Source organism: Mobula hypostoma, chromosome 12 (assembly GCF_963921235.1).
Source record: "Mobula hypostoma chromosome 12, sMobHyp1.1, whole genome shotgun sequence".
NCBI lineage: Eukaryota > Metazoa > Chordata > Chondrichthyes > Myliobatiformes > Myliobatidae > Mobula > Mobula hypostoma.
Window position 1 is genome coordinate 82,262,114 of NC_086108.1, and position 25,781 is coordinate 82,287,894.

The 25,781-nt window shown below is 41.1% G+C and overlaps 2 protein-coding genes across 4 annotated transcripts in view; one reads left to right on the top strand and one right to left on the bottom strand.

Annotated features, from left to right (window-relative positions):
- On the bottom strand, nucleotides 1–12,470 carry si:ch211-121a2.4 (transmembrane protein 205). 3 transcript variants are annotated; one of them, XM_063064520.1, is made up of 4 exons: nucleotides 12,404–12,470; nucleotides 7,684–7,827; nucleotides 2,329–2,492; nucleotides 1–1,400 (listed from the first exon to the last, which is right to left on the bottom strand). In XM_063064520.1, exons 2-4 carry the CDS (start codon nucleotides 7,802–7,804, stop codon nucleotides 1,098–1,100), a joined length of 588 nt encoding a protein of 195 aa, XP_062920590.1. In that variant the 5' UTR covers nucleotides 7,805–7,827; nucleotides 12,404–12,470; the 3' UTR covers nucleotides 1–1,097. The 3 variants fall into 3 exon arrangements, with proteins under 3 accessions (XP_062920590.1, XP_062920588.1, XP_062920589.1); XM_063064518.1 differs by having other exon boundaries at nucleotides 12,408–12,469; XM_063064519.1 differs by having other exon boundaries at nucleotides 7,684–7,862; nucleotides 12,408–12,450.
- Nucleotides 12,471–12,594: 124 nt separating this feature from the next.
- pigb (phosphatidylinositol glycan anchor biosynthesis, class B) overlaps nucleotides 12,595–25,781 on the top strand; it is a 40,984-nt gene continuing 27,797 nt past the window's right edge. The window contains exons 1-4 of the mRNA XM_063064514.1: nucleotides 12,595–13,059; nucleotides 16,517–16,648; nucleotides 19,303–19,424; nucleotides 25,580–25,684. Coding sequence (XP_062920584.1) covers nucleotides 12,936–13,059; nucleotides 16,517–16,648; nucleotides 19,303–19,424; nucleotides 25,580–25,684 — 483 coding nt within the window. The 5' untranslated portion in view covers nucleotides 12,595–12,935. The remainder of the gene's footprint in view (nucleotides 13,060–16,516; nucleotides 16,649–19,302; nucleotides 19,425–25,579; nucleotides 25,685–25,781) is intronic.

Consider the following 25,781-nt stretch of genomic DNA (forward strand, 5'->3'; position numbering starts at 1 on the left):
AGAAAAAAAAAAGCAATGCTAACATTAAGTTTGATAATAGTATATTGTGTCATAACAGTTCTAATGTAAGGTTACCTGGCTGGACATTGAATAGTGAGTTTGATGAATATTTAAATTGCAAGGAGGCAACTAGCAGAATTTATCTTCAAAAATGGGATGAAAAGCCTATTTTTGTGCTGCACCATCCTCCAAATCTGACTCCTACCTTTGCAGTGTTACCAAAAAAGATAAACCTCATTCATAGACCTGCTGTATAAACCAATCTGCCACACTTGTGTAACTGAAGCAATATCAAAATTATATATCATGTGGGTAAACAATGTAAAATATGTACAACAGTAAATCTTTCCATGCACCACACCTTATAACTGAATTTTTATTCAAATAAACAGAAAAACAGGTAAATTGTATTCATTATACATAATTTTAAATGATTTAAAAACTGTACAAGTTGACCTATGCAGAACATGTGGAATAGATAATTGTACAGTACATTTTTCAAATTGTAGCTACCACATAGTGCTGATGCCAATGTCAATAGCCAACAATGTTTTATTAAGGCCTAACCAGATGGACCACTGTAGTTTCTTCCAGTACCATATTACATATGAACTATTCTAATCAAATAGTCTAACTTTCTATTTGAAAATTTCCAGCTTTATATATTGGTCACCAGTGTACATAGACACTTATAACAGTTCATGAGAAAGTTCTAACATATAGTGAAGGAATTCTCTAGCATGGCCCAAGTGGGTTTATCACTGCTTGCCTAGTCCCATTAAATTGAAAGTAGGAAGAATTAAAGTCAATATGTATTAGCCAAGCAAGGATAAAGATGGACAGAAGTTCCACCACCTCAAATAATCCTAACTGTCCTATAACCAGTAAGATATATGGAGATAAAAAAATGTCGATTTCTTTAATTTGTGTGATTACCTACTCTAGGTGGTGCTGTTGACACTTACTCCATAAGTGTGCAAAAGGTGCATTTGGTTTACTGCTCACCAAGCAACAATACGAAGTGTCTTACACCTCACATTCTGGTTCAAAAATAACCTTTATATGACATCATTTCAATTATTTTATTCTTACCATCTTTATAATGTGGATAAATTGGTTGCTATGTAGTACAAACTTATCCCATTACAAATGAGACAGCACAGGTTACATAAAGAGGAGGCATTGTGATACATTGCAAGTTGCTTTGCAAGTTCCTTGTATTTGGGTTTACTCTCTTTCAACTGGTTATAGGCCTCTCTGTTGGTAGACAATCCAATATCCTGTCCGAGCCCACAGCTCCTTTCAATCAGATGCATGTCAGTCATGATTTCAGAAGTTATCTGCCCAAACCATTGAGCATTGAGTGCAGCAAAAGTAACACAAATGAATAAAGTTATAATCTGCAAAAAATACATAAATGTTTTGAATCAGCACTGCTGAAAATCTTACTCAAGATTGTTCCTACACTGCTGTCAATTTAGTGAAGGGCATTTTCTACTGTGGGTTAATGGTTATTACAAATTCATGAAATTAGCAAAGGCATCTCACTTAAAGTTACATTAGCAAGGATGGTGAATTAAATAGCACCTCCAACTAACTATGCCAGCTAATATCCACTTTTTAGGTTATTACATCTTTTTCAAAATAGACCAAGAACGTGCCAGGCATCTGCATAGCTTGAGTTCATATAACAAGCACCTGTGCAAGTGAACAGCCATTATAGTTAACAGTTCATATTATGATTATTGCAGTTGACATAAAAACAAACCATCCACTTATTGTTTAAGGAAGCACAATGTCTCAAAACCTAGGCTAGAATGACAGCCTGTACATCCTTTCCTAGTCCTCTCAAGTCAACTGCAGAAAAGGATTCTGCAGAAGATCTAGGGAAAAAAGTTATAAATGACGTGCTGACCTCTGGTCAAGAAATTCAACAGAAATCTTCCAATTTGAACTTGCGCATCCCAACTCGACTTTGTGATACAATTAGATACAGGAGAGCTTTGCAACTACAGCAAGTTGTGTTAAAACAATTGCCTGTGACTGAGGTCATCTCAGTTAAATGCATACAGGGGAGGATCATTTCCATATGTGCAAGAAAATGAGCTTCAATCCTTTAACACCCACATATGGTTCAATGTTACACAGCCTGTATAAAAGATGTTATATGCCTTTATGTACAATTCAAATTCAGAAAAAAGGACAGAATGCAAGCACCATCTCTACAAGATCAGAAGGTGTCCCTGTCGACACTTTCCCTATTACTAGCTGTCTTTACTTCAGTTCATTCCAAATTTCTTATGCAATGATTATCACTGTGCATGGTACCTGAAATGTCTCCTCTGGATTTAACTGCTCACTGGGATGATGGATTGCAAAGATCATTAAGTTAAAGAAAGCACAGGCAGATCCGAGATGAAAGTAGGATGGAAAGAGTTTGCTCTGGATGAAGCCAAATGTGTGTCTGGTGAGATTGCTGCCCATGATAAAACCTGCAAAACAAAAACAATGATACTGATGTTGAGGAGAATTTTACAAAATAAACTATTGCTTATAGAGGAAGGGGAGTCCCCATTCCCTCCTCTAAAGAGAAAAAAAGTAAAAATCTATTGCAAATGTAAACAGAATACATTACACCCATAAAGCACAAATACCCTCCACCTTCAATACTAATGAACTAACAAAAATTCAATTATGCATGTCAACTAGGACAGCTTTGCAATAACAACCAAAAATTAATTTAGCTTAGCACCATGGGTTTGTTTTGATGTCAATATTAAACTGGTTGTGGGGTAGTTATTTCTAGATGGGAAATAACCACATCAAGGCACCACATTCCTCGAGTTGAATTCTAAACAGAGTGTAGCCATTTTAATATGGTGTGCAATCAAGTCAGCAGATGCAAACTCATTTAGTTTGGAGAAAGGATAGTCTTTGCAACAGAACCAGCACAAACCCCTCTTTCTGCTGGCCTTAAAACACACAATAACCAATATTGAATGAATTCTGGTAGATTCCTGAATCATTTCTTCCCCATTTCAAAAGCTTACCCATGGCCCAACCTGCCCTGCTACTATTAACATAGTAATAATGGGAAACACTGAGTTAGCTGGTTTGATATGTCGGCTTGGTTGCACATGCAATGCAGTGAGCTGACCTGGGCTTTCTTTCCCACACAAAAGACAGATTTCCCCCCTCCCCATTTTAAAATCAGCTACAAGTGCATGAGAAATATTTTGGCCTGGAATCAACAAAAGACGATAAGAACAAATTACAAGAGAACTCAGGGGCTCTTAGTAATAATTAAAATGTAAATTATAGGGCTACGCACTTGAGGGGGTGCTGGAGACTGGAGGGAATTCCAGACAGGAAGATATGTTAATGTTAGAAATTTTGGCCAGATATGGAGGACCACAAATTGCAGGCAAATGAAACTTTGCTGGGCCATAAGGAACTCAAAGTAAGTCAAAGGTGATACCTCAATACAGTTAAAATGTTAATGATTGATTTACTGCAAGTATAACATGTAATTGTGATGGTGTGGCAGCTAGATCCAGATTTGGGGAAAAGAAGCATATTCCTGGATCTTTGAGATTAAAGAACAGATATGCTGTTTTCAAACAGAGTTTTTTTTTCCCCCTCTGAGAAGCAGTTGTTGAATGTTCTACTGAAAGGGAGGGGATTTTACATTATAGTTGTGGTTAACTTGTGAATGGTTTCTTCTAATCTGGTAAACTTATTTGAATAAAAATTAAAACAAAATGCAGATGCTGAAAATGTGCAACTAAACCAAGAAAAGATGCTAGAGAAAAAAAAACTGTCAGGCAGCATCTATGGAAAGAGATCACTGATCCTTTGTCAGAACTAGTAAAAAGGCAACAAATAATTTTCAATAAAAAGAACCTTATTAACATCAAGTGAACAAGTACATACAAGGGCAATTTTCTTAATGTCTGCATTTAAATTCCATTTCTTTATATCCATTTCTGTTTAAATCTGATTTATATAGAATAATTGTTTCCACAGGAGTTAGTAGTAAGGCAAAGCTTTATATCAAAGTGCATCAGATAATTACTTTAAGCATCCAGTGATTACCAAGTTACAGTAGATATTGAAGCTATTCTGATCAAATGGCAATGAATATGAGGCTTTAGACACCAATGTCAGACTTGCAGGTCTTGCCATAGTGGTCACAGTTGTTTTCAAAAAAAATTCCTTTGGTCAGGTTTCTGTTCAGGCTTAAGTACTCATGTTGGACACCAATATGTCCAAGGTGAGCAGAAACTTTTTTATTTCACCATTTAGACTTTGTGCAGGTTTGGTAATTTCCAGAAGTCTGATTTCTTCCAGCATATACTTTTGAAAGTACCTTTTTTGTCATTTAAACAGTACATCCTCTCAAATACAAACAGAAAATACTAGAAACATTCAGCAGGTCAGGCAGCGTTGTGGAAAGAGGAACAGAATTACCATTTTAGGTCAAAGACTCTTCATCATTTTGATTCTGACACCTTCCCCTTGTCTGGATAAGAACAGTCCCACAGAACTTAATAAATTCAGCACCATTCAAGACAAAACAGTCCACTTGATTGGTATCCCATTAAAAACTCAAGCTTTGATTGGAACATAGTGGATGTAGTGTACACTGTCTACAAAATACACTGCAGTATCTCACATTGGCGATTCTGACAGCTTCTACAAAGAAAGATAAGACCATAAGACATAGGAGCAGAATTAGGCCATTTGGTCCATCGAATCTGCTCTGCAGTTCAATCATAGCTGATCCTTTTATCTCCTCCTCAGCTCCACTCCCAGGCCTTCTCACCACAACCTTTTATGCCGTGTCCAATCAAGAACCAATCAATCTCTGCCTTAAATACACCCACCTCCACAGCTGTGGCAACAAATTCAACAAATCCACCACCCTCTGACTAAAGAAATTTGTCCACATCTCTGTCTTAAATGGATGCCCCTCTATCCTGAGGCTGTGCCCTCTCATCCTAGACTCCCCCACCAGGGGAAACATGCTTTCCACATCTACCCTGTCTAGGCCTTTCAATATTCGAGAGTTTTCAATGAGATTCTCCCCCCCCCCCATCCTTCTAAATTCCAGTGAGTAAAGGCCTAAAGCCATCAAACGTTCCTCATGATAACCCTTTCATTCCCGAAATCATCCTTGTGAACCTCCTCTGAACCCTCTCCAATGCCAGCACATCTTTTAGATAAGGAGCCCAAAACTGTTTACAATACTCAAGGCAAGGCCTCATCAGTGCCTTATAAAGCCTCAGCATCACATCCCTGCTCTTGTATTCTAGACCTCTTGAAATGAATGCTAAAATTGCATTTGCCTTCCTCACCACACTTCCTGCAAGTTAACCTTTAGGGTGTTCTACACAAAGACTCCCAAGTCTCTTTACATCTCAGATTTTAGATTTTCTCCCTGTTAAGAAAAAAGTCTGCACATTTATTTCTTCTACCAAAGTGCATGACCATGCATTTTCCAACATCTTATTTCATTTGCCATTTTCTTGCCCATTCTCCAAATCTGTTCAAGTCCTTCTGTGGCCTATCTGTTTCCTCAACACTACCTGCCCCTCCACCAATCTTGATATCATCTGCAAACTTGGCAACAAAGCTATCTATTCCATCATCTAAATCATTGATATACAGCATAAAAAGCTGTCCCAACACTGACCCCTGGGGAACACCACTAGTCACTGGCAGCCAACCAGAAAAGGAATTTTTTATTCCCACTCACTGCCTCCTATCAATCAGCCAATGATCTAATCATGCCAGTGGTTTTCCTGTAATACCATGGGCTCTTAACTTGGCAAGCAGCTTCACATGTGGCACCTTGTCAAAGGCCTTTGGAATAAATATACAATATCCACTGCATCTCCTTTATCTATCCTACCTGTAATCTCCTCAAAGAATTCCATCAGGTTGTCAGGCAAGATTTTCCCTTTAGAAAACCATGCTGACTTTGTCCTATCTTGTTTTCAGTCACCAAGTACTCCACAACCTCATTCTTAACAATTGACTCCAACATCTTGCCAACCACTTAAGTCAGGCTAACTGGTCTATAATTTCCTTTCTGCTGCCTTCCTCCTTTGTTAAAGAGTGGTGTGACATTTGCAATTTTCCAGTCCTCTGGCATCATATCGGAGTCTAATTATTTTTGAAAGATCATTACGAATGCCTCTACAATCTCTACCGCTACCTCTTTCAGAATCCTAGGGTGCAGTTCATCTGGTCTGGGTGACTTATGTACCTTTGGGTCTTTCAGCTTTTTGAGCAACCTCTCCCTTGTAATAGTAACTGCACTTCTCTTCCCTCACACCCTTCATCATCTGGCACACTGCTAGTATAGTAAAGACTGATGCAAAACACTCATTTAGTTCATCTGCCATCTACTTGTCCCCCGTTATTATTTCTCCAGTCTCATTTTCTATGATCCTATATCTACTCTCATCTCTTTTAGTTTTTACATTCTTGAAAAAATCTTTTGTGATCCAATTTGCTATTGTTTGCCAGTTTGCTTTCATATTTCATCTTTTCCCTCCTAATGATTCTTTTAGTTGCTTTCTACAGGTTTTTAAAGGCTTCACAATCCTCCATCTTCCTGCTAATTTTTGCTTTGTTGTATGCCCTCTCTTTTGCTTTTACATTAGCGTTGACTTTCCTCGTCAGCCGCAGTTGTACTATTTTGTTATTTGAATATTTTTTCATTTTTGGAATACATCTATCCTGCACCTTCATCATTTTTCTCAGAAACTCACACCAATACTGCTCTGCTGTCATCCCTGTCAGCATCTCCTTCCAATTTACTTGGGCCAACTCCCCTCTCATACCACTGTATTTTCCTTTACTCCACTGAAATACTGCCTTGTCAGACTTTACTTTCTCCCCATCAAATTTCAAGTTGAACTCAATCATATTGTAATCAGTGCCTCCTAAGGGTTCTTTTACCTTAAGCTCCCTGATCACCCCCGGTTCATTACATAACACCCAATCCAGTATAGTCGATCCCCGAGTAGGCTCAACAACAAACTGCTCTAAAAAGCCATCTCATAGGCATTCAACAAACCCCCTCTGCCTAGCTTCCTATCTCTCCCATACAATGTGTAATCTAGGACATTCAGCTCCTAACTACAAACATCCTTCAGCCATGATTCAGTAATGGCTACATCATACCTGACGATCTGTAATAGTGCAACAATTCACTTTATTTCTTATACTCCGTGCATTGAGATATAACACTGAGTGCTGTGCAATGACCCAAGAACTCATCATCTTTGCACCTTCCGTCAGGTTACACACTGTCCTAAAGTTATTTTGCTGTTCCTTCTTCGCTGAACCAAAATACACCAGCATAGTAGGAATGTCTACACCTGAACAATAACAGAGAAGTTCACCACCATCTTCAAGTAGCTAGGTATGGGTAGTTAATGGAAATAGAGCTAGTAGAACCCTGATCCTGAAAAGTGAATGGAAAAAAGTTCCTGAGAAGATGATGGTGAACTGTTTTCTTTTACACTTGGACCCTCTGTAGTGAAGGTTCTCACACAGTATTATTGATGATAGGTCTCGTGTCATCTAAACCTTTCCTGTTGCTGGAAATCTGCCTGTTAATGGCAACAGTTCTAGAAAAGAGTTAGCATGGCAAAGAGGAAAGAGACCTACCAGATACAAATGTCACCCAAATCTGCATCCCCCAGAACGTGGCCAGGAAGATCAGGTGCAGAAGTTTTGCAAGTGTTGTAGCCTCTCCATTGGTAGCCATGGCGATTGGCACAGTTGACATCAAAAGGCAGAGCTGAGCGAAATCTACATTGAGTTCCAAAAGAAATATCTGGAAAAGCCTTGTAGAAAGAAAACCAAATTGTGCGCAAGATAATGATCTCTAATAAACTATGTTTAGCAGAAGGCAGAATACACATTTGCTAGGGGAGTCATTCAGGCATTGGCAACTGCCCTGAACTATAGCAGTGGGATTGACCCCAGTTCCATTTCAGTTGAGGACAAATAGTTTGGTTTCACAAAGCAAGACTGGTCTCCAAGTCCAAGGTTGTTCACAACTATGGCATTTTTTTTCACCCTAAACTCAGTTACAAACTTTTCATACTATCCCAATCTTGACAGTCTGAATTCACTGCAGCATGACATAGCTATCTCTGTCCTACTTCCACCCAGGATTCATGAAACTTCCTTCCACACTTAGTATGCACCAAGGACAATAATGTCCAAAACTCCATGCCACAAATTCCAATTGACTACATTCTGCCCTTAAAAAAACTTGCTGAGAAGCCAGATCTAAAACTCTCCTTCCCTCAGACAGTGCCCAATTTAAATATTGCCAGTTGTTTCCTGGCTTTAAACTTTGATTACTTTTAACAGTTTATTTGCAAGAGTATTAAACATTGCTGCATTATGCTTTCTTCATATTTGTATTAAGCCTTTTTATTCAATCCAGCTCAGTAATCTTTCAATTTTGAAATTAGGATAGCCAAATACACCCATTTTAGTTTTTCAGATTCTGTTAAATCTACATGGGTGAAACCTAAAGATGTTCAGCTTCTATGTAATAGAAGCTCTTGTGTTTCAAAATAGATATATGGCACCCAGACACGTTTGTGTGGAAAATCACAGTGCATACCTACCATAGTAATAAGTGTTTATATGTAGTGAACAGCACAGTACACAAAGCAAGTTGAATTGATGCCATTTCCGTCATTGTTCACTCAATGTGACTTTAGTGAGGTGACCATAGCAATTTGGAATCAAAGTGATAAGTAACTACATACTGGTTAGTTGCAATTACATTTCTTTCAGCTATTAGTGTAATTATACATGTGTTTAGTGTTTTCCAACAATGCAAAGATCAACAGGAGAGAGGTAATTGCAATATTTGCTAGTTTGCTATTCTTTTACGAAAGGTTCATTGGTCAATGGTTCAATGGTTCCATTTACAGTGGCTTGCAAAGGTTTGGGCACCCCGGTCAAAATTTCTGTTACTGTGAATAGCTAAATGAGTAAAAGATGAACTGATTTCCAAAAGGCATAAAGTTAAAGATGACACATTTCTTTAACATTTTAAGCAAGATTACTTTTTTATTTCCATCTTTTACAGTTTCAAAATAACAAAAAAGGAAAAGGACCCGAAGCAAAATTTTGGGCACCCTGCATGGTCAGTACTTAGTAACACCCCCTTTGGCAGGTATCACAGCTTGTAAACGCTTTTTGTAGCCAGCTAAGAGTCTTTCAATTCTTGTTTGGGGGATTTTCGCCCATTCTTCCTTGCAAAAACCTTCTGGTTCTGTGAGATTCTTGAGCCGTCTTGCATGCTCTGCTCTTTTGAGGTCTGTCCACAGATTTTTGATGATGTTTAGGTCGGGGGACTGTGAGGGCCATGGCAAAACCTTCAGCTTGCGCCTCTTGAGGTAGTCCATTGTGGATTTTGAGGTGTGTTTATTATTATCCTTTTGTAGAAGCCATCCTCTTTTCATCTTCAGCTTTTTTTATATATATACAGACTGTGTGATGTTTGCTTCCAGAATTTGCTGGTATTTAATTGAATTAATTCTTCCCTCTACCTGTAAAATATTCCCTGTGCCACTGGCTGCAACACAAGCCCAAAGCATGATCGATCCACCCCCGTGCTTAACAGTTGGAGAGGGGTTCTTTTCATGAAGTTCTGCACCTTTTTTCTCCAAACATACCTTTGCTCATTGCGGCCCAAAAGTTCAATTTTAACTTCATCAGTCCACAGGACTTGTTTCCAAAATGCATCAGGCTTGTTTAGGTGTTCCTTTGCAAACTTCTGATGCTGAATTTTGTGGTGAGGACACAGGAAACATTTCCTTCTGATGACTCTTCCATGAAGGTCATATTTGTGCAGGTGTCATTGCACAGTAGAACCGTACTCCAGAGTCTAATAAATCTTCCTGAAAGTCTTTTGCAGTCAAACGGGGGTTTTGATTTGCCTTTCTAGCAATCCTATGAGCAGTTCTCTGGGAAAGTTTTTTTGGTCTTCCAGAACTCAACTTGACACCCACCGTTCCTGTTAACTGCCATTTCTTAATTACATTACGAACTGAGGAAACGGCTACCTGAAAACACTTTGCTATCTTCTTATAGCCTTCTCCTGCTTTGTGGGCATCAACTATTTTAATTCTCAGAGTGCTAGGCAGCTGCTTAGAGGAGCCCATGCTGCTGATTGTTGGGACAAGGTTTGAGGAGTCAGGGTATTTATAAAGCTTTGAAATTTGCATCACCTGGCCTTTCCTAACAATGATTGTGAATAAGCCATAGCCCTAACAAGCTAATTAAGGTCTGAGACCTTGGTAAAAGTTATCTGAGAGCTCAAATCTCTTGGGGTGCCCAACTTTTGCACGGTGCTCCTTTTCTTTTTTCATAATATCTAATCTTGCTTAAAATGTTGAAAAGAATGTTTTATCTTTAACTTCATGACTTTTGGAGATCAGTTCATCTTCTACTCACTTAACTTTTCACAGTAACAGAAATTTTGACCAGGGGTGCCCAAACCTTTGCATACCACTGTAAAACCAGAGAATGTGTATGGTATACAACCTGAAATTCTTACTCTTCACAGACATCCATGAAAACAGAAGAAAACACCAGAGAATGAATGACAAAAAAATGTTAGAAACTCAAAGCCCCACAACAAGCAGCAGCAAAGCATCAACCCTCCCTGCCCCCCTCTTGCTCCATCAGGAAGTATCAGAACTCCCTCCCCCACCAAGGACCGTGAACTATAATCCATCAAAAACTACAGTCCATAACCCAGCACTTCGACATGCCACAGAGAGAGATCACTGGAGTGCAGAGGCCTCCAACAGTGATTCATGAGAACGACATTTCATTCACTGTTATTTAAGAGTTTGGGGGTGGAGAGGGCTCACGATTTTGCCGGGATTGCAGGCTTTGCTATGGAGCAGAGGGTCTCTGCATGCAGATGCAGCACTGCAGTCACTGCACAGTGCAAGCTGTAATGTGAGCACCATGGCACCTCACCCATAACACGGCTACTAACACTGGCCCACAGTTCAGACTCAACTGCATACAATGAAAATCTCACTACCATATAAATATGAAAGCGCAGACCATTAGCATGCTGAAACACTTCTTTCCCCGTACCGTTCTGAAAGAGACCCAAAGTAATCACTCGAATGGATGACCAGATTTATGGTAGATGGCTTCACAACCTGCCATGATACAGGCATAGATCTTACTACCTGCCGTAGAGTCACAGCGACATAATGGAGGAAATGCAAACTAGAAAAGCTTTCTCTCACAAAGGAGTCATTCAAGTGTGATATTAGTAACAGCTATCACAATTCCCCATTCGATAACATCCCACATCTGACCTGCCAAGTGTGGTGCAATGTTTGGATGATGCTAGTTATTGCTACTATGATGATTGACTGGCTGGCAGGGCACAGATGCGAAATGTGCAAGCGTGACTGAACGATTGTTTAGTAAGTGAGTCTATTCTTCTCCTTGCGAATAATGAACAGCTGTTTAAAGTTATATATGAATACTGTGGACTTAATGGTTTCGGGATAAACCAGTAGACAACGACAATAATTCGGAATGAGATTCGTGGTCACAAATACAGCTGGGGCCATGTTGTTTGACAAGTGATTGCAATTTTCTTAAATAGTTTAATGTTGACTACATTGCGCAAAGATTGAATTGCACAGCTTCCACACTCCGGTTTTGCCTGATACTGCTACAGTTAACCACGTGACGTGGCACTGATCAGAGGGCTAACCTTGTCCCTTAAGAGTATAGTGTGTTTTGGTGCCATTATGGTAAGCAGTTATGAATTTATTCTTATAATCGTCCTTAGGTATCTACTAGCCAAGGAATTACTGCGTGGTCTAGCAGGGCTTTGACCAGGACACTCAAAACCACACATTGAACAAGTTCGAAACTCTGGTAAAGTTGGCGAGCACTGCAGAGCACAAGTCAGAATACGTGTGGAGGAGACAGAGAGGATCAATTTTTCGTGGCAGTTGTTGAAGCATAAAGATTGATACTCACAGGCCCCGTTAACAAAAGTGTAAACTTTAACAAAACTAATACGTTTGCTATGGGTCTATTTACATACAAAGCAAAGCAGACATTTCCAAAGCCACCCTAATAGGCAAACAGTTGAAATATAGTTTCAGATTAAATATAGTTTTCTGCCAGAATTCATAAATCAGAATTTTAAGACGAAGAATGCATGGAAAAATTGTTGTCATTTAAGGAAAATGATTTTGGGGAATTCCTAAACCACACTCATTAATTTAAATTGATCAAGTTTTTAAAGTTGCATTTGCCCATAATCTTCAAGCATTTAGTGAAGCTTCTGAGAATGCAAAATAAAGCAACTTACTTACCCACTGAATTCTCCCGTCCCCAGCAGCGAACCCCCCACTACAGTCAAACACCCTTTAGTGCCATTCTATACAACGCCGCTGATTGGTCCAAAACATCGGCGAGATTAATGACGTTCCCCAAGGCGGAGCCAAGCCGCTGTCAAACGGAATTTAACCCGATTTAGAATCTGAGCTCGCGACCCGACAAGCAGCATCTTTGGACGTAGCCTCCTGTGGCAATTACGTCAGGAATCGCGTCGGCAGTTTTATTTTAAAGACTAAAGAGCACAAGTGTGCAGTAAATTATAATCGCTAAATGGGTTACAATGGGACCTTGTGGTTATAATAAATAAGGGTCACGGCACTGATCGAGTATCGAACTCGGAACGGGCCCAGCTCGGCGTCGGGCGCGCGCTTCACGGACACGTCAATCAAACAATGGGCGGAGCCTGCGGCTCGGTCAGCCCTTGCACCTGCGCCGTGGGCCCGGAAGTTGAAGGACGAGGTGGTCACTGGGGAGTGGAGTGCTGAGGGGCAGCGAGAGTCGGCATGGAGAGACTCCGGAGCAGTTTCTTCCGGGCCCGGCGGTCCGCTGCTTCGGAGCCGGTCAAGTTGAGAAAAAGGAAATCGACGCTCTATAGTAAAGAATGCCCTAACGTGGAGCGGGGAACAGGTACAGGCTGTGCAGCCAGTTCAGAGCTATTCGCCTCGCATATCTCTTTGCAATTCGTTCCTGTTGATAAAATGGAGATCGATTGTTGTGCACAGATTGTTCATAGATTCGTTGTGCGATGCTGTTTCAAATATAGTTGTATTGTTCTACTTTTTTTATGAACGAAAACACACAAGTGCTGGGAAAACGCAGCAGATCTGGAAACAAGCAAAGTAAAAAATCAAGTTTATTGTCATATGAACAAGTACAATGTTCATACTGCTATGCAATGGAAAAACTTATTTGTAGTAGCATTACCACACAATGCATCAGATAAGCAGAAGACAAACAGAAATATAAATCCTGCACATTTTTACACTACAAGAATGAGTTAGAATAAAACGAAAACGTTCTAGTGCAAAGTGATCAAAGTCAGTCCAGGTTCTTCGTCTCATCAGGAAAAGAAAGAGTTACTTGAAAATAGAAAGCACCAGGGGTGAAGAAGGTGAAGGAAATCTTTCTGGAGAATGGGGGAGAACTCCAAGGTTGACATTCCTAGAAGAAAGCGCAGTTAACTCAAGAGTAAACCATAATCAAAAAATCTGCAGATGCTAGAAATCTGAAATAAAACAAAATATTGCTGGAAACACTCAGCAGCTTTAATACTGTTGCTTCTCTTGAAGAAGGTCTTGGATAGAATTCTTTTTCTTTTGTTTTGCTGATCCTTATTTCCTGCCTCCTTTCCAGTCAGTAATTCCCTTTGCTCAATCTATCCTTCCTACCACATTCTTTTTCCATCTTCTGATGAAGGAATTTCTGCTGGAAATTCTGCTGGTAACTCTGTTTCTCTTTCCCCATATGAGCACTTTCAGTGTTTTCTGCATCAGCAGTTTTTTTTAACATTTTCTTTTTGTCCCTTTTTTTTGTTTAAAGGGGAATACTTTTGCTGATCAGTAGGACATTAGAGTTATACAGCATGAAAATGGTCCACCAGTTCCACACTGACCAGTGGACATCCTTTGTTATTAATCCATAAGACGTAGGAGGGGAATTAGGCCATTTGGCCCATCGAGTCTGCTCTGCTATTCAATCATGGCTGATCCTTCTCCCCCTCTTCTTCGGCCCCACTCCTCAGTCTTCTCCCTGTAACCTTTGATGCCCTGTCCAATCAAGAACTGATCAAGTTCTGCGTTAATTACACCCATTGACCTGGCCTCCACAGCTGTCTTTGGTAATAAATTTCACAAATTCCCCATCTTCTGGCATTTTCCATCACTGGGTTCATAGCTTTCTGTAGGCAATTCATCTGCTCACCTGGTGTTGTCAGTGACTCATTCTCATGAAGTGCATTCAGGGTACACAGTACCTGTGTGGAATGTGTGTGCCTACAAGTCTTACTGTATAGTCCCAAACCAAAGGCCGTGGATGAACCAGGAGGTATATTGTCTGCTGAAGGCTAGATCTGGCGACCCAACCCTGTACCAGAACACCCGGTATGATTTGCGGAGGGCTACTTCAAGGGCGAAGAGACAATTTCGAACGAGGTTGGAGGCGACATCAGATGTACGGCAACTCTGGCAGGGTCTGCAAGACATTACTTGCTACAAAGCGAAACCCAATAGCATGAATGGCAGCGATGCTTCACTACCAGATTAACTCGACACTTTCTGTGCACACTTTGAAAGGGAGAACACAACTACAGCTGTGAAGATCCCTGCTGCACCTGATGACCCTGTGATCTCCGTCTCAGAGACCTATGTTAGGCTGTCTTTAAACAGAGTGAACCCTTGTAAGGCGGAAGGTCCCGGTGGAGTACCTGGTAAGGCTCTGAATACCTGTGCCAACCAACTAGCAGGAGTATTCAAGGACATTTTCAACCTCTCACTGCTACGGGCAGAAGTTCCCACTTGCTTCAAAAAGGCAACAATTATACCAGTGCCTAAGAAGAATAACGTGAACTGCCTTAATGACTATCGCCCGGTAGCACTCACATCGACAGTGTTGAAATGCTTTGAGAGGTCGATCATGACTAGACTGAACTCCTGCCTCAGTAAGGATCTGGACCCATTGCAATTTACCTATGGCTACAGTAGGTCAACTGTAGACGCAATCTCAATGGCTCTCCACACGGCTTTAGACCACCTGGATGACATAAACACCTACATCAGGATGCTGTTCATCAACTTTAGCTCTGCATTTAATACCATCATTCCCACAATCCTGATTGAGAAGTTACAGAACCTGGACCTCTGTACTTCCCTCTGCAATTGGATCCTTGACTTCCTAACCAGAAGACCACAATCTGTGCAGATTGGTGATAACATCTCCTCCTCACTGACGATCAACACTGGTGCATCTCAGGGGTGTGTGCTTAGCCCACTGCTCTACTCTCTACATACCCATGACTGTGGGGCTAGGCATAGCTCAAATACCATCTATAAATTTGCTGACAATACAACCATTGTTGGTAGAATCTAAGGTGGTGATGAGAGGGTGTACAGGAGTGAGATATGCCAACTAGTGGAATGTTGCCGCAGCATCTACCTGGCACTCAACGTCAGTAAGATGAAAGAGCTGATTGTGGACTTCAGGAAGGGTAAGACAAAGGAACACATACCAATCCTCATAGAGGGATCAGAAGTGGAGAGAGTGAGCAGTTTCAAGTCCCTGGGTGTCACGATCTCTGAGTATCTAACCTGGTCCCAACATATCAATGTAGTTATAAAGAAGGCAAGACAGTGACTATACTTTATTAGGAGTTTGAAGAGATTTGGCATGTCAACAAATACATCAAAAACTTCTATAGTTGTACCGTGGAGAGCATTCTGACAGGCTGCATCACTGTCTGGTATGGAGGGGCTACTGCACAGGATCGAAAGAAGCTGCAGAAGGTTGTAAATCTAATCAGCTCCATCTTGGGCACTAGCCTACAAAGTACCCAGGACATCTTTAGGGAGTGGTGTCTCGGAAAGTCAGTGTCCATTATTAAAGACCTCCAGCACCCAGTGCATGCCCTTTTCTCACTGTTACCATCAGGTAGGAGGTACAGAAGCCTGAAGGCACACACTCAGAGATTCAGGAACAGCTTCTTCCCCTCTACCATCTGATTCCTAAATGGACATTGAAGCTTTGGATACTTCCTCACTTTTTTTAATATACAGTATTTCTGTTTTTGCACTTTTAAAAAATCTATTCAATATATATAATTGATTTACTTGTTTATTATTATGTTTTGTTTTTATTTTTTTTCTCTCTGCTAGATTTTGTGTTGCATTGAACTGCTGCTGCTAATTTAACAAATTTCACGTCACATGTTGGTGATAATTAACCTGATTCTGATTCTCTGGATGAAAAGGTCCCGTGCCCTTCCAGATCCTCTTTAAATGTCTTCCTTGGAAAACTGCATCTGGACTTGGATTGACTTAATTATTTTGCTATTTTGTAATGTTGTGTAATTGTTATTTTATTTCCCGCACAGGATTATTGGGTCCAAACACTTATTTAATGATGTTGTCTATAGCTCTGCGATCTGCGGACTGCCTTCTGGTGCAGACTAGCTTTGTTGCTGATGAGTATTGGCAGTCACTCGAAGTTGCTCACAATATGGTCTTCAAATATCCTTTGTATTTACAAACTATAAATACATAATGTAAAAAAAGTAACTTTTTATGTTTTGTTCTCACTGTTCTTTCGGATACAAGATATTTGGTATAACGTTTCAGCACAGTACAGGCCCTTCAGCCCATGATATGTTGACCTTTTAACCTACTCTTGACCCCTCCCTCCGACATAGCCCTCCATTTTTCTATTATCCATGTGCGTATCTGAGAATTTCTTAAATGCCGCAAATACACTTGCCTCTACGACTACCCCTGGCAGAGTGTTCCATGTACCCACCACTATGTAAAGAACTTATGCCAATCTCCCTGCAGTTTCCTCTAATCATCTAAAATTATGCCCCCTTGTGTTAGCCATTTCTGCCTGGGACGAACTCTTTGGTTATCCACTCAGTCTACAGTATGCCTCTCATCACTTCTATCAAGTTACTTCTCATCCTCTTGCTCCAAAGAGAAAAGCCCTAGTTCGCTCAATCTATCTTTGTAAGACATGTCCTGTAGTCTCAGCAGCATCCTGGTAAATCTCCTTTGTGCCCTTTCTAAAACTTTCTCATCCTTTCTATAATGATGTGACCAGAAATTAATACAATATTCCAATTTTTTGGTCTGGTTAGGCTGTGTTTTGTCCATCCATGCTTGTTTTATAAGATTAAAAACTACACCATGCACACTATTTTGTTGGATGTAGTTTCTTTCTGTCAATTTAAACATATAAATTAGAAGTGGGAATTGGGTATTTGGCTTCTCAAACATGCTTGGCCATTTAAAATATGAATACTGATATGAAAGTAACCTCAAGTCCATGTTTACACCTAGCTACACTAGCTTTTCACCCTCTTGTTTGTCAAGTATCTATCTGTCACTGCCGTAAATACAAGTAAAGACTCTGCTTTGAAGGCTCTCCATAGCCCTCTGAGGAAAGTAGTTCCAAATTCATGAATCTCAGAGATGAGGTTATTTTTTCTCTCTGTCTTAATCAGCAATCATTTATTTTTATTCAGTAACCACCTAATTCTAGGAGTTTCCCACAAGAGAAAATATTTTTCTTATTTTCTCTCTACATTTAAACCATAAGACCATAAGATATAGGAGCAGAAGTAAGCCATTTGGCCCATCGAGTCTGCCCACCATTCAATCATGGGCTGATCCAATTCTTCCAGTCATCCCCACTCCCCTGCCTTCTCCCCATGTCAATCAAGAACCTATCTATCTCAGCCTTAAATGCACCCAATAACTTGGCCTCCACAGCCACTAGTGGCAACAAATTCCACAGATTTACCACCCTCTGACTAAAGTAATTTCTCCGCATCTCTGTTCTAAATGGACGTCCTTCAATCCTGAAATGTTACCATCAAAATCCCATAGAATCTTAAAGGTTTTATTCGGGCTCTCTTTTGCTCTTCCATACTCAATGGATAGAAGCTTAGACTACCCAATCTTTCCTAAGACGATTATAGGGTGGATGTGGATGGGATGTTTCTATAGTGGGGGAGTCTAGGAGCAGAGGGCACAGTGTCAGAATAGAAATTCATCCCGTCAGAACAGAGATGAGGAGGAATTTCTTTAGCCAGAGGCTGGTGAATTTTGAGTTCATTGTCACAGGCAGCTGTGGAGGCCAAGTCATTGTGTATAATTAAAGTGGAGGTTGATAGGTTCTCGATTGGTAAGGGCATCAGAGGTTATGGGGAGAAGGCAGGACAGTGAGGTCGAGATGGATAATAAATAAGTCATGATGGATTGAATTCTGCTCCTATGTTTTATGGTCATACTTTCTTTCAGTAAATATTCTTTAAATTGCCTCCAAAATATTGACATTCTTCTGTGAATAAAGATTTCAAAACTCTGCTAGCTACTTCGGATGTGGTGTTTCCAAAACCCAAATAACCTCCATACTCTTGCGTAATTTCCTCTTGTAATAAATAATGCTTGTTAGCACTCCCAACTACTCCTTGTACGTGCATTGTAGTCTTTTGTAAATTGTGCACCAGTTCCCTCTCTGCCTTTTTGCCCTGCAGTCATTCACTATTGAAATGACGTTCTTTGTTTTTCCTGTCAAAATGGACATTTCACATGTTCTTAGCCAGATCTTTGCTAGTCATCTGTCCTATCTAAATCATTACATCCTCTTTGTCTTTCATATCTAGCTTTTGTAATGCATGCAGATTTAGTAATCATAATTTCAGTGCCGTCAAAGAAATTTAAACGAATGGTGAAAAGTTGAGGCTGCTGTGGTGCACTGCTCATTTCTATCTTACCAACCATAAAAAATGTACTGTTTTCTGTTAAGTTGGTCAAACTTGATTTCCCTTCTGCAAAACCAAGCTTCTTGAAAATAAGGGGTCACCCATTTAAGAGAGGTGAGACAACATTTTCTGTCTGAGAGTCATGAATTTTAGAAACCATCTTCATAAAAAAGATAAGGGAGAAACAGAATATTAGAACATTTTAAATCAAATGTAGATAGCTACCTTCAAAAACAGAGGTGAAAGGTTAACATGGGCTGATGGGAATGTGGATTTGTGTTAACAATCAAACCTTATTAATGGCAGTCCAGGCTTGAAGGGTTGAGTGGCCTGTGCTGCCCCGAATTAATTTTGTATAACTCACATTTTGGTGATTATTGTTTTGAGAGATATTCTTAACTTTCTCAAGTATGGTTATTTAACATGGGAATGGAAAGAAAGGCTACGAGGCTACACCTACCCTTTGATTTTTGCAATCTTCTATAAGTTGTTGCAAATATTCAAGAAGGACACAGTACAACTGCTGGTAAGAATAAAAGAAAATCATTAATTATTGATCAAACTTGTCTCAATTGACATTTTTATTATTGAAATACAAGAAAAGTTATTAATCTTTTGGATTGCTTTTCCATTCAAACCAAGAGTATCAATACTATTGGATGCTTGGAGTGATATAGCATGAGAGAAGGCCACTTGCCCCATCACTTTTGTAGAACTATGCAATTCAACCCACTCTTACTCATTGCTTCTGATTCTTTCTCTTCTTGAAAGTATTTATCCAGTCATTGTTGTAAATTGATGTTTAGTTATCTTCCACCATCTATTCAACTTAATAGGATTAGTTTGGAAAAGCAATTCTTTTGTGTGATTTCTAGATTTTGGAGTTTTCTTTTGTGTTACTTTCTATTTCTATATCAGAACCATATTCTGCTTGTATCTGATAATATTATGAAACTTGCATTCTAACCATCCTTGTTAGGTTATTCACATATACAGTTACAAGAAAAAGTTTGTGAACCCTTTGCAATTACCTGGTTTTCTGCGTTAATTACTCAAAGGTGGTTTGATTTTCTTCTAAGTCACAATAATATACAAACCCAACACACAGACAATTGTACTCCTTCTTGTCAAAATTGAGTACAGCATTTAAACAACCACAGTCTAGGTTCAAAAATGTATGTGAACCTCTGGCATAATGCCTTCAACAAAAGCTATTTGGAGTTGCGTGTTCCAATCAATGAGATGAGATTGGAGGTGTGGGTTGTAGAGGTGCCCTACCCTATAAAAAAGGCACACAATGTCAGATTACTGACAGAGCCTGCTCTTCTAAAGAAAGCAAACAACAGGAATTCTGCAGTTGCTGGAAATTCAAGCAACACACATCAAAGTTGCTGGTGAACGCAGCAGGCCAGGCAGCATCTCTAGGAAGAGGTACAGTCGACATTTCAGGCCGAGACCCTTCGTCAGTCCTTTGTATTTACTAAAGACATGAAAAGTACAATTGTTTGTACTTAGTTTTGGCAGATTGTGTTTGTCTGTTATTGTGACTTAGATCTTCGACTCATAGGGAGAATGAGGCAGTCATAGATGAGAGCTACAGGGAGGTAGTCACACCTAGGCTGTCGGAAGTAGGTCGTTGGGTGACAGTCAGAGGGGGGAAAGCGAAGGTGAGCAGACAGGTAGTGCAGAGCACCCCTGTAGCCATTCCCCTGAATAATAAGTTTACCATCCTGGATACTGTTGGCGGGGACGACCGACCAGGTGTGAGCCACGGTGGCAGGGCCTCCGGCACTGAGTCTGACCCATTGGTGCAGAAGGGTGGGACGGAGAAGAGGAGAGCTGTCGTCATTGGAGACTCTATAGTCAGGGGAGCAGACAGGAGATTTTGTGGACGTGAGAAGGACACCCGCATGGTTTGTTGCCTCCTGGGTGCCAGGGTCCGGGATGTCTCTGACCGGGTGCACGACATCCTGGTACGAGAGGGAAAGCAACCAGAAGTCGTGATACATGTTGGGACCAACGACATAGGCAGGAAGAGGGATGAAGTCCTGAAGTGTGAGTTTCGGGAATTAGGCAGAAGGCTGAAGAACAGGACCTCAAGGGTGACGTTCTCAGGATTGCTGCCAGTGCTACGTGACAGTGATGGTAAGAATTGGAGGAGATGGCAGTTGAATGCGTGGCTGAGGAGTTGGTGCAGGGAGCAGGGTTTTAGATTTTTAGATCACTGGGATCTCTTCTGGGGAAGGTGAGACCTGTACAGATTGGATGGGTTGCACCTGAACTCGAGGGGGAGAAATATCCTTGCAGGTAGGTTTGCTAGCATGGTTCGGGAGGGTTTAAACTAATTTGCGAGGGGGATGGGACCCAGAGCGATAGAGCAGTGAAAGAAGTGCATGGAGTAAAGCCAGATCTAACATACAGAGAGGCTTTGAGGAAAGAGAAGCAGAATAAACGGTGTAAAGACAGTGAGGTAGAAGGGCTAAAATGTGTGTACCTCAATGCAAGAAGCATCAGGAACAAAGGTGATGAACTGACAGCTTGGATACATACATGGAATTATGATGTAGTGGCCATTACAGGGACTTGGCTGGCACCAGGGCAGGAATGGATTCTCAATATTCCTGGATTTCAGTGCTTTAAAAGGGATAGAGAGGGCGGAAAAAGGGGAGGGGGTGGCGTTACTGGTCAGGGATACTATTACAGCTACAGAAAGGGTGGGTAATGTAGCAGGATCCTCTTTTGAGTCAATCTGGGTGGAAGTCAGGAACAGGAAGGGAGCAGTTACTCTACTTGGGGGTATTCTATAGGCCCCCTGGTAGCAGCAGAGATACAGAGGAGCAGATTGGGAGGCAGATTTTGGAAAGGTGCAAAAATATCAGGGTTGTTATCATGGATGACTTTAACTTCCCTAATATTGATTGGCACCTGATTAGTTCCAAGGGTTTAGATGGGGCAGAATTTGTTAAGTGTGTCCAGGATGGATTCATGTCACAGTATGTGGACAGGCCGACCAGGGGCTATGCCATACTAGATCTAGTTCTAGGTAATGAACCGGGTCAGGTCACAGATCTCTCAGTGAGTGAGCATCTGGGGGACAGTGACCACCGCTCCCTGGCCTTTATAATTATCATGGAAAAGGATAGAATCAAAGAGGACAGGAAAATTTTTAATTGGGGAAAGGCAAATTATGAGGCTATAAGGCTAGAACTTGCGGGTGTGAATTGGGATGATGTTTTTGCAGGGAAATGTACTATGGACATGTGGTCGATGTTTAGAGATCTCTTGCGGGATGTAAGGGATAAATTTGTCCCGGTGAGGAAGATAAAGAATGGTAGGGTGAAGGAACCATGGGTGACAAGTGAGGTGGAAAATCTAGTCAGGTGGAAGAAGGCAGCATACATGAGGTTTAAGAAGCAAGGATCAGATGGGTCTATTGAGGAATATAGGGAAGAAAGAAAGGAGCTTAAGAAGGGGCTGAGAAGAGCAAGAAGGGGGCATGAGAAGGCCTTGGCGAGTCGGGTAAAGGAAAACCCCAAGGCATTCTTCAATTATGTGAAGAAAAAAAGGATGACAGGAGTGAAGGTAGGACCGATTAGAGATAAAGGTGGGAAGATGTGCCTGGAGGCTGTGGAAGTGAGCGAGGTCCTCAATGAATACTTCTCTTCGGTATTCACCAATGAGAGGGAACTTGATGATGGTGAGGACAATATGAGTGAGGTTGATGTTCTGGAGCATGTTGATATTAAGGGAGAGGAGGTGTTGGAGTTGTTAAAATACATTAGGACAGATAAGTCCCCGGGCCCTGATGGAATATTCCCCAGGATGCTCCATGAGGCGAGAGAAGAGATTGCTGAGCCTCTGGCTAGGATCTTTATGTTCTCGTTGTCCATGGGAATGGTACTGGAGGATTGGAGGGAGGCGAATGTTGTTCCTTTGTTCAAAAAAGGTAGTAGAGATAGCCCGGGTAATTATAGACCAGTGAGCCTTACGTCTGTGGTGGGAAAGCTGTAGGAAAAGATTCTTAGAGATAGGATCTATAGGCATTTAGAGAATAATGGTCTGATCAGGGACAGTCAGCATGGCTTTGTGAAGGGCAGATCGTGTCTAACAAGCCTGATAGAGTTCTTTGAGGAGGTGACCAGGCATATAGATGAGGGTAGTGCAGTGGATGTGATCTATATGGATTTTAGTAAGGCATTTGACAAGGTTCCACACGGTAGGCTTATTCAGAAAGTTAGAAGGCATGGGATCCAGGGAAGTTTGGCCAGGTGGATTCAGAATTGGCTTGCCTGCAGAAGGCAGAGGGTGGTGGTGGAGGGAGTACATTCAGATTGGAGGATTGTGACTAGTGGTGTCCCACAAGGATCTGTTCTGGGACCTCTACTTTTCGTGATTTTTATTAACGACCTGGATGTTGGGGTAGAAGGGTGGGTTGGCAAGTTTGTAGATGACACAAAGGTTGGTGGTGTTGTAGATAGTGTAGAGGATTGTCAAAGATTGCAGAGAGACATTGATAAGATGCAGAAGTGGGCTGAGAAGTGGCAGATGGAGTTCAACCCGGATAAGTGTGAGGTGGTACACTTTGGAAGGACAAACGCCAAGGCAGAGTACAAAGTAAATGGCAGGATACTTGGTAGTGTGGAGGAGCAGAGAGATCTCGGAGTACATGTCCACAGATCCTTGAAAGTTGCCTCACAGATGGATAGGGTAGTTAAGAAAGCTTATGGGGTGTTAGCTTTCATAAGTCAAGGGATAGAGTTTAAGAGTCACGATGTAATGATGCAGCTCTATAAAACTCTGGTTAGGCCATACTTGGAGTACTGTGTCCAGTTCTGGTCACCTCACTATAGGAAGGATGTGGAAGCATTGGAAAGGGTACAGAGGAGATTTACCAGGATGCTGCCTGGCTTAGAAAGTATGCATTATGATCAGAGATTAAGGGAGCTAGGGCTTTACTCTTTGGAGAGAAGGAGGATGAGAGGAGACATGATAGAGGTGTACAAAATAATAAGAGGAATAGATAGAGTGGATAGCCAGCGCCTCTTCCCCAGGGCACCACTGCTCAATACAAGAGGACATGGCTTTAAGGTAAGCGGTGGGAAGTTCAAGGGGGATATTTGAGGAAGGTTTTTTAATCAGAGAATGGTTGGTGCGTGGAATGCACTGCCTGAGTCAGTGGTGGAGGCAGATACACTAGTGAAGTTTAAGAAACTACTAGACAGGTATACGGAGGAATCTAAGGTGGGGGCTTATATGGGAGGCAGGGTTTGAGGGTTGGCGCAACATTGTGGGCCGAGTGGCCTGTACTGTGCTGTACTATTCTATGTTCTATGTTCTAAGATCAGACCACATTCTATGAATAACAAATGCAGAAAACCAGGCAACTGCAAAGGACTGGCAAACTTTTTCCTGCAACTGTATGTTTGAATGAATCTTGGAAAGCTGTCATATAAAATGCAGTGATTGACAATTGTTTGTTAAGCTCCTGTATATTAAAGCGATTAAGCTTTGTTTTCTTTAATCCCTGTTCTAAGAAAAGAGAATCTGTTTCGGGACTGGTGGTGGGCATGCAAGCAAGGTGACATCCTCTTTAAATCTAGTCGGCTGATGGAATATAATTAGGGCCTCAGTTTGGGAGAGGTGCTAATATTGAATCGCTAATCCTGGCAGGATTTTGTGGAAATGTTTAAAAAAAAGTAGAAGCAGGTATTGGAAGCAAGTTTGGGGACTTACCCCTTGTGCCCGCTTTGCCGTTCAGTAATGTTATTGATGATCCTCTACCTTAGTGCCAGTTTTTCTGCACCAACCCCCATAGCTCATGATCCTTTTTACATCTAAAAATTCTGTCAATCTCGATAGGAGTCTCCACTGCCCTCTTGGATAGTAAATTCCAAATAGAGACACGAGATTGCAGATGTTGGAATTTGGAGGAACGGACAATCTGCTGGAGGAAGTCAGTGCTTGAGCAGCATCTGTGGGAGGAAAGAAATTGTTGATGTTTTGTGTTGCGTCGGGGCTGAGAATGCAGAGCCAGGATGGCCGGCACAGGGGACTGGCGTGAAAGAATTCTGAGGCAATTGGCAGACAGAGATAACAAGATAAGATAACATAATAAGATAACAAGCAGGTGGCGGGGTGAAGTCCGAAGGGTATAGCAGGTGAGTGATGGAGGCGGGCAAAGAGAGAGAAGAGAAAAGATTTTAAAAACCAGCAAATGGAGCAAAAAGGTGAGAGTGGAGCGTGAGGATGGGAGGCGACTGCTATCTACAGCCCCACTTATCTCTACCTTGCACTACCTTCCTACCATACTGAAGATTTTATGTTCTGCTGTTGACTTCTCTCTTCTTGAGCTTCATAGTTTAAGCATGTGCCATAGTCAGGGTACTCTTTGATTTCAGACTATTTTTAAGTCTTGAGTCTGACACTGTGGCTTGATACATTAAGAATTAGGAAGTAACATAATGAATGTATTCCTCAAGCCATGAAATGGACCACATTCTGCAAGATACTGGAGACAGTCAATTCAGAGTTTTACGCAAACTATTCCCGTTGCATCTCTATACAGAAGAACATGGTGTGGTCACACTTCCTGAGCAATGATTCAGACAGAAGTTTGCCCTCCAGTGTAAACTGTTTTACTGTCTGTTAACCTGCTGCAGTTGTTTTTGTTCTGTTTTACAGATTTGGATTCCTCGACTGGTCCAGTCCTTTTTGGCAGCACTGGCAGATGTAAAACTATATTCCATTGTGAAGAAACAGGCCAATGCAGAGATTGCAAAGTGGGTGGTAAGCTGCTTATCTTTTGTCTTTTCGCATTTATTTTCTTTTGGGTGTATATTGTTGCCCATTAATTGAGCTCTGAAAAATCACATTCATTCCTCAA

Excerpts from the sequence above, each read along its gene's own strand:
- si:ch211-121a2.4 (XM_063064520.1), bottom strand. The coding sequence starts at position 7,804 with ATGTCAACTGTGCCAATCGCCATGGCTACCAATGGAGAGGCTACAACA. Across the intron at positions 2,493-7,683 it reads TTGGGTGACATTTGTATCTG|GTTTTATCATGGGCAGCAAT; the intron begins GTAGGTCTCTTT and ends TTTGTTTTGCAG. Across the intron at positions 1,401-2,328 it reads ATCCAGAGGAGACATTTCAG|ATTATAACTTTATTCATTTG; the intron begins GTACCATGCACA and ends TATTTTTTGCAG.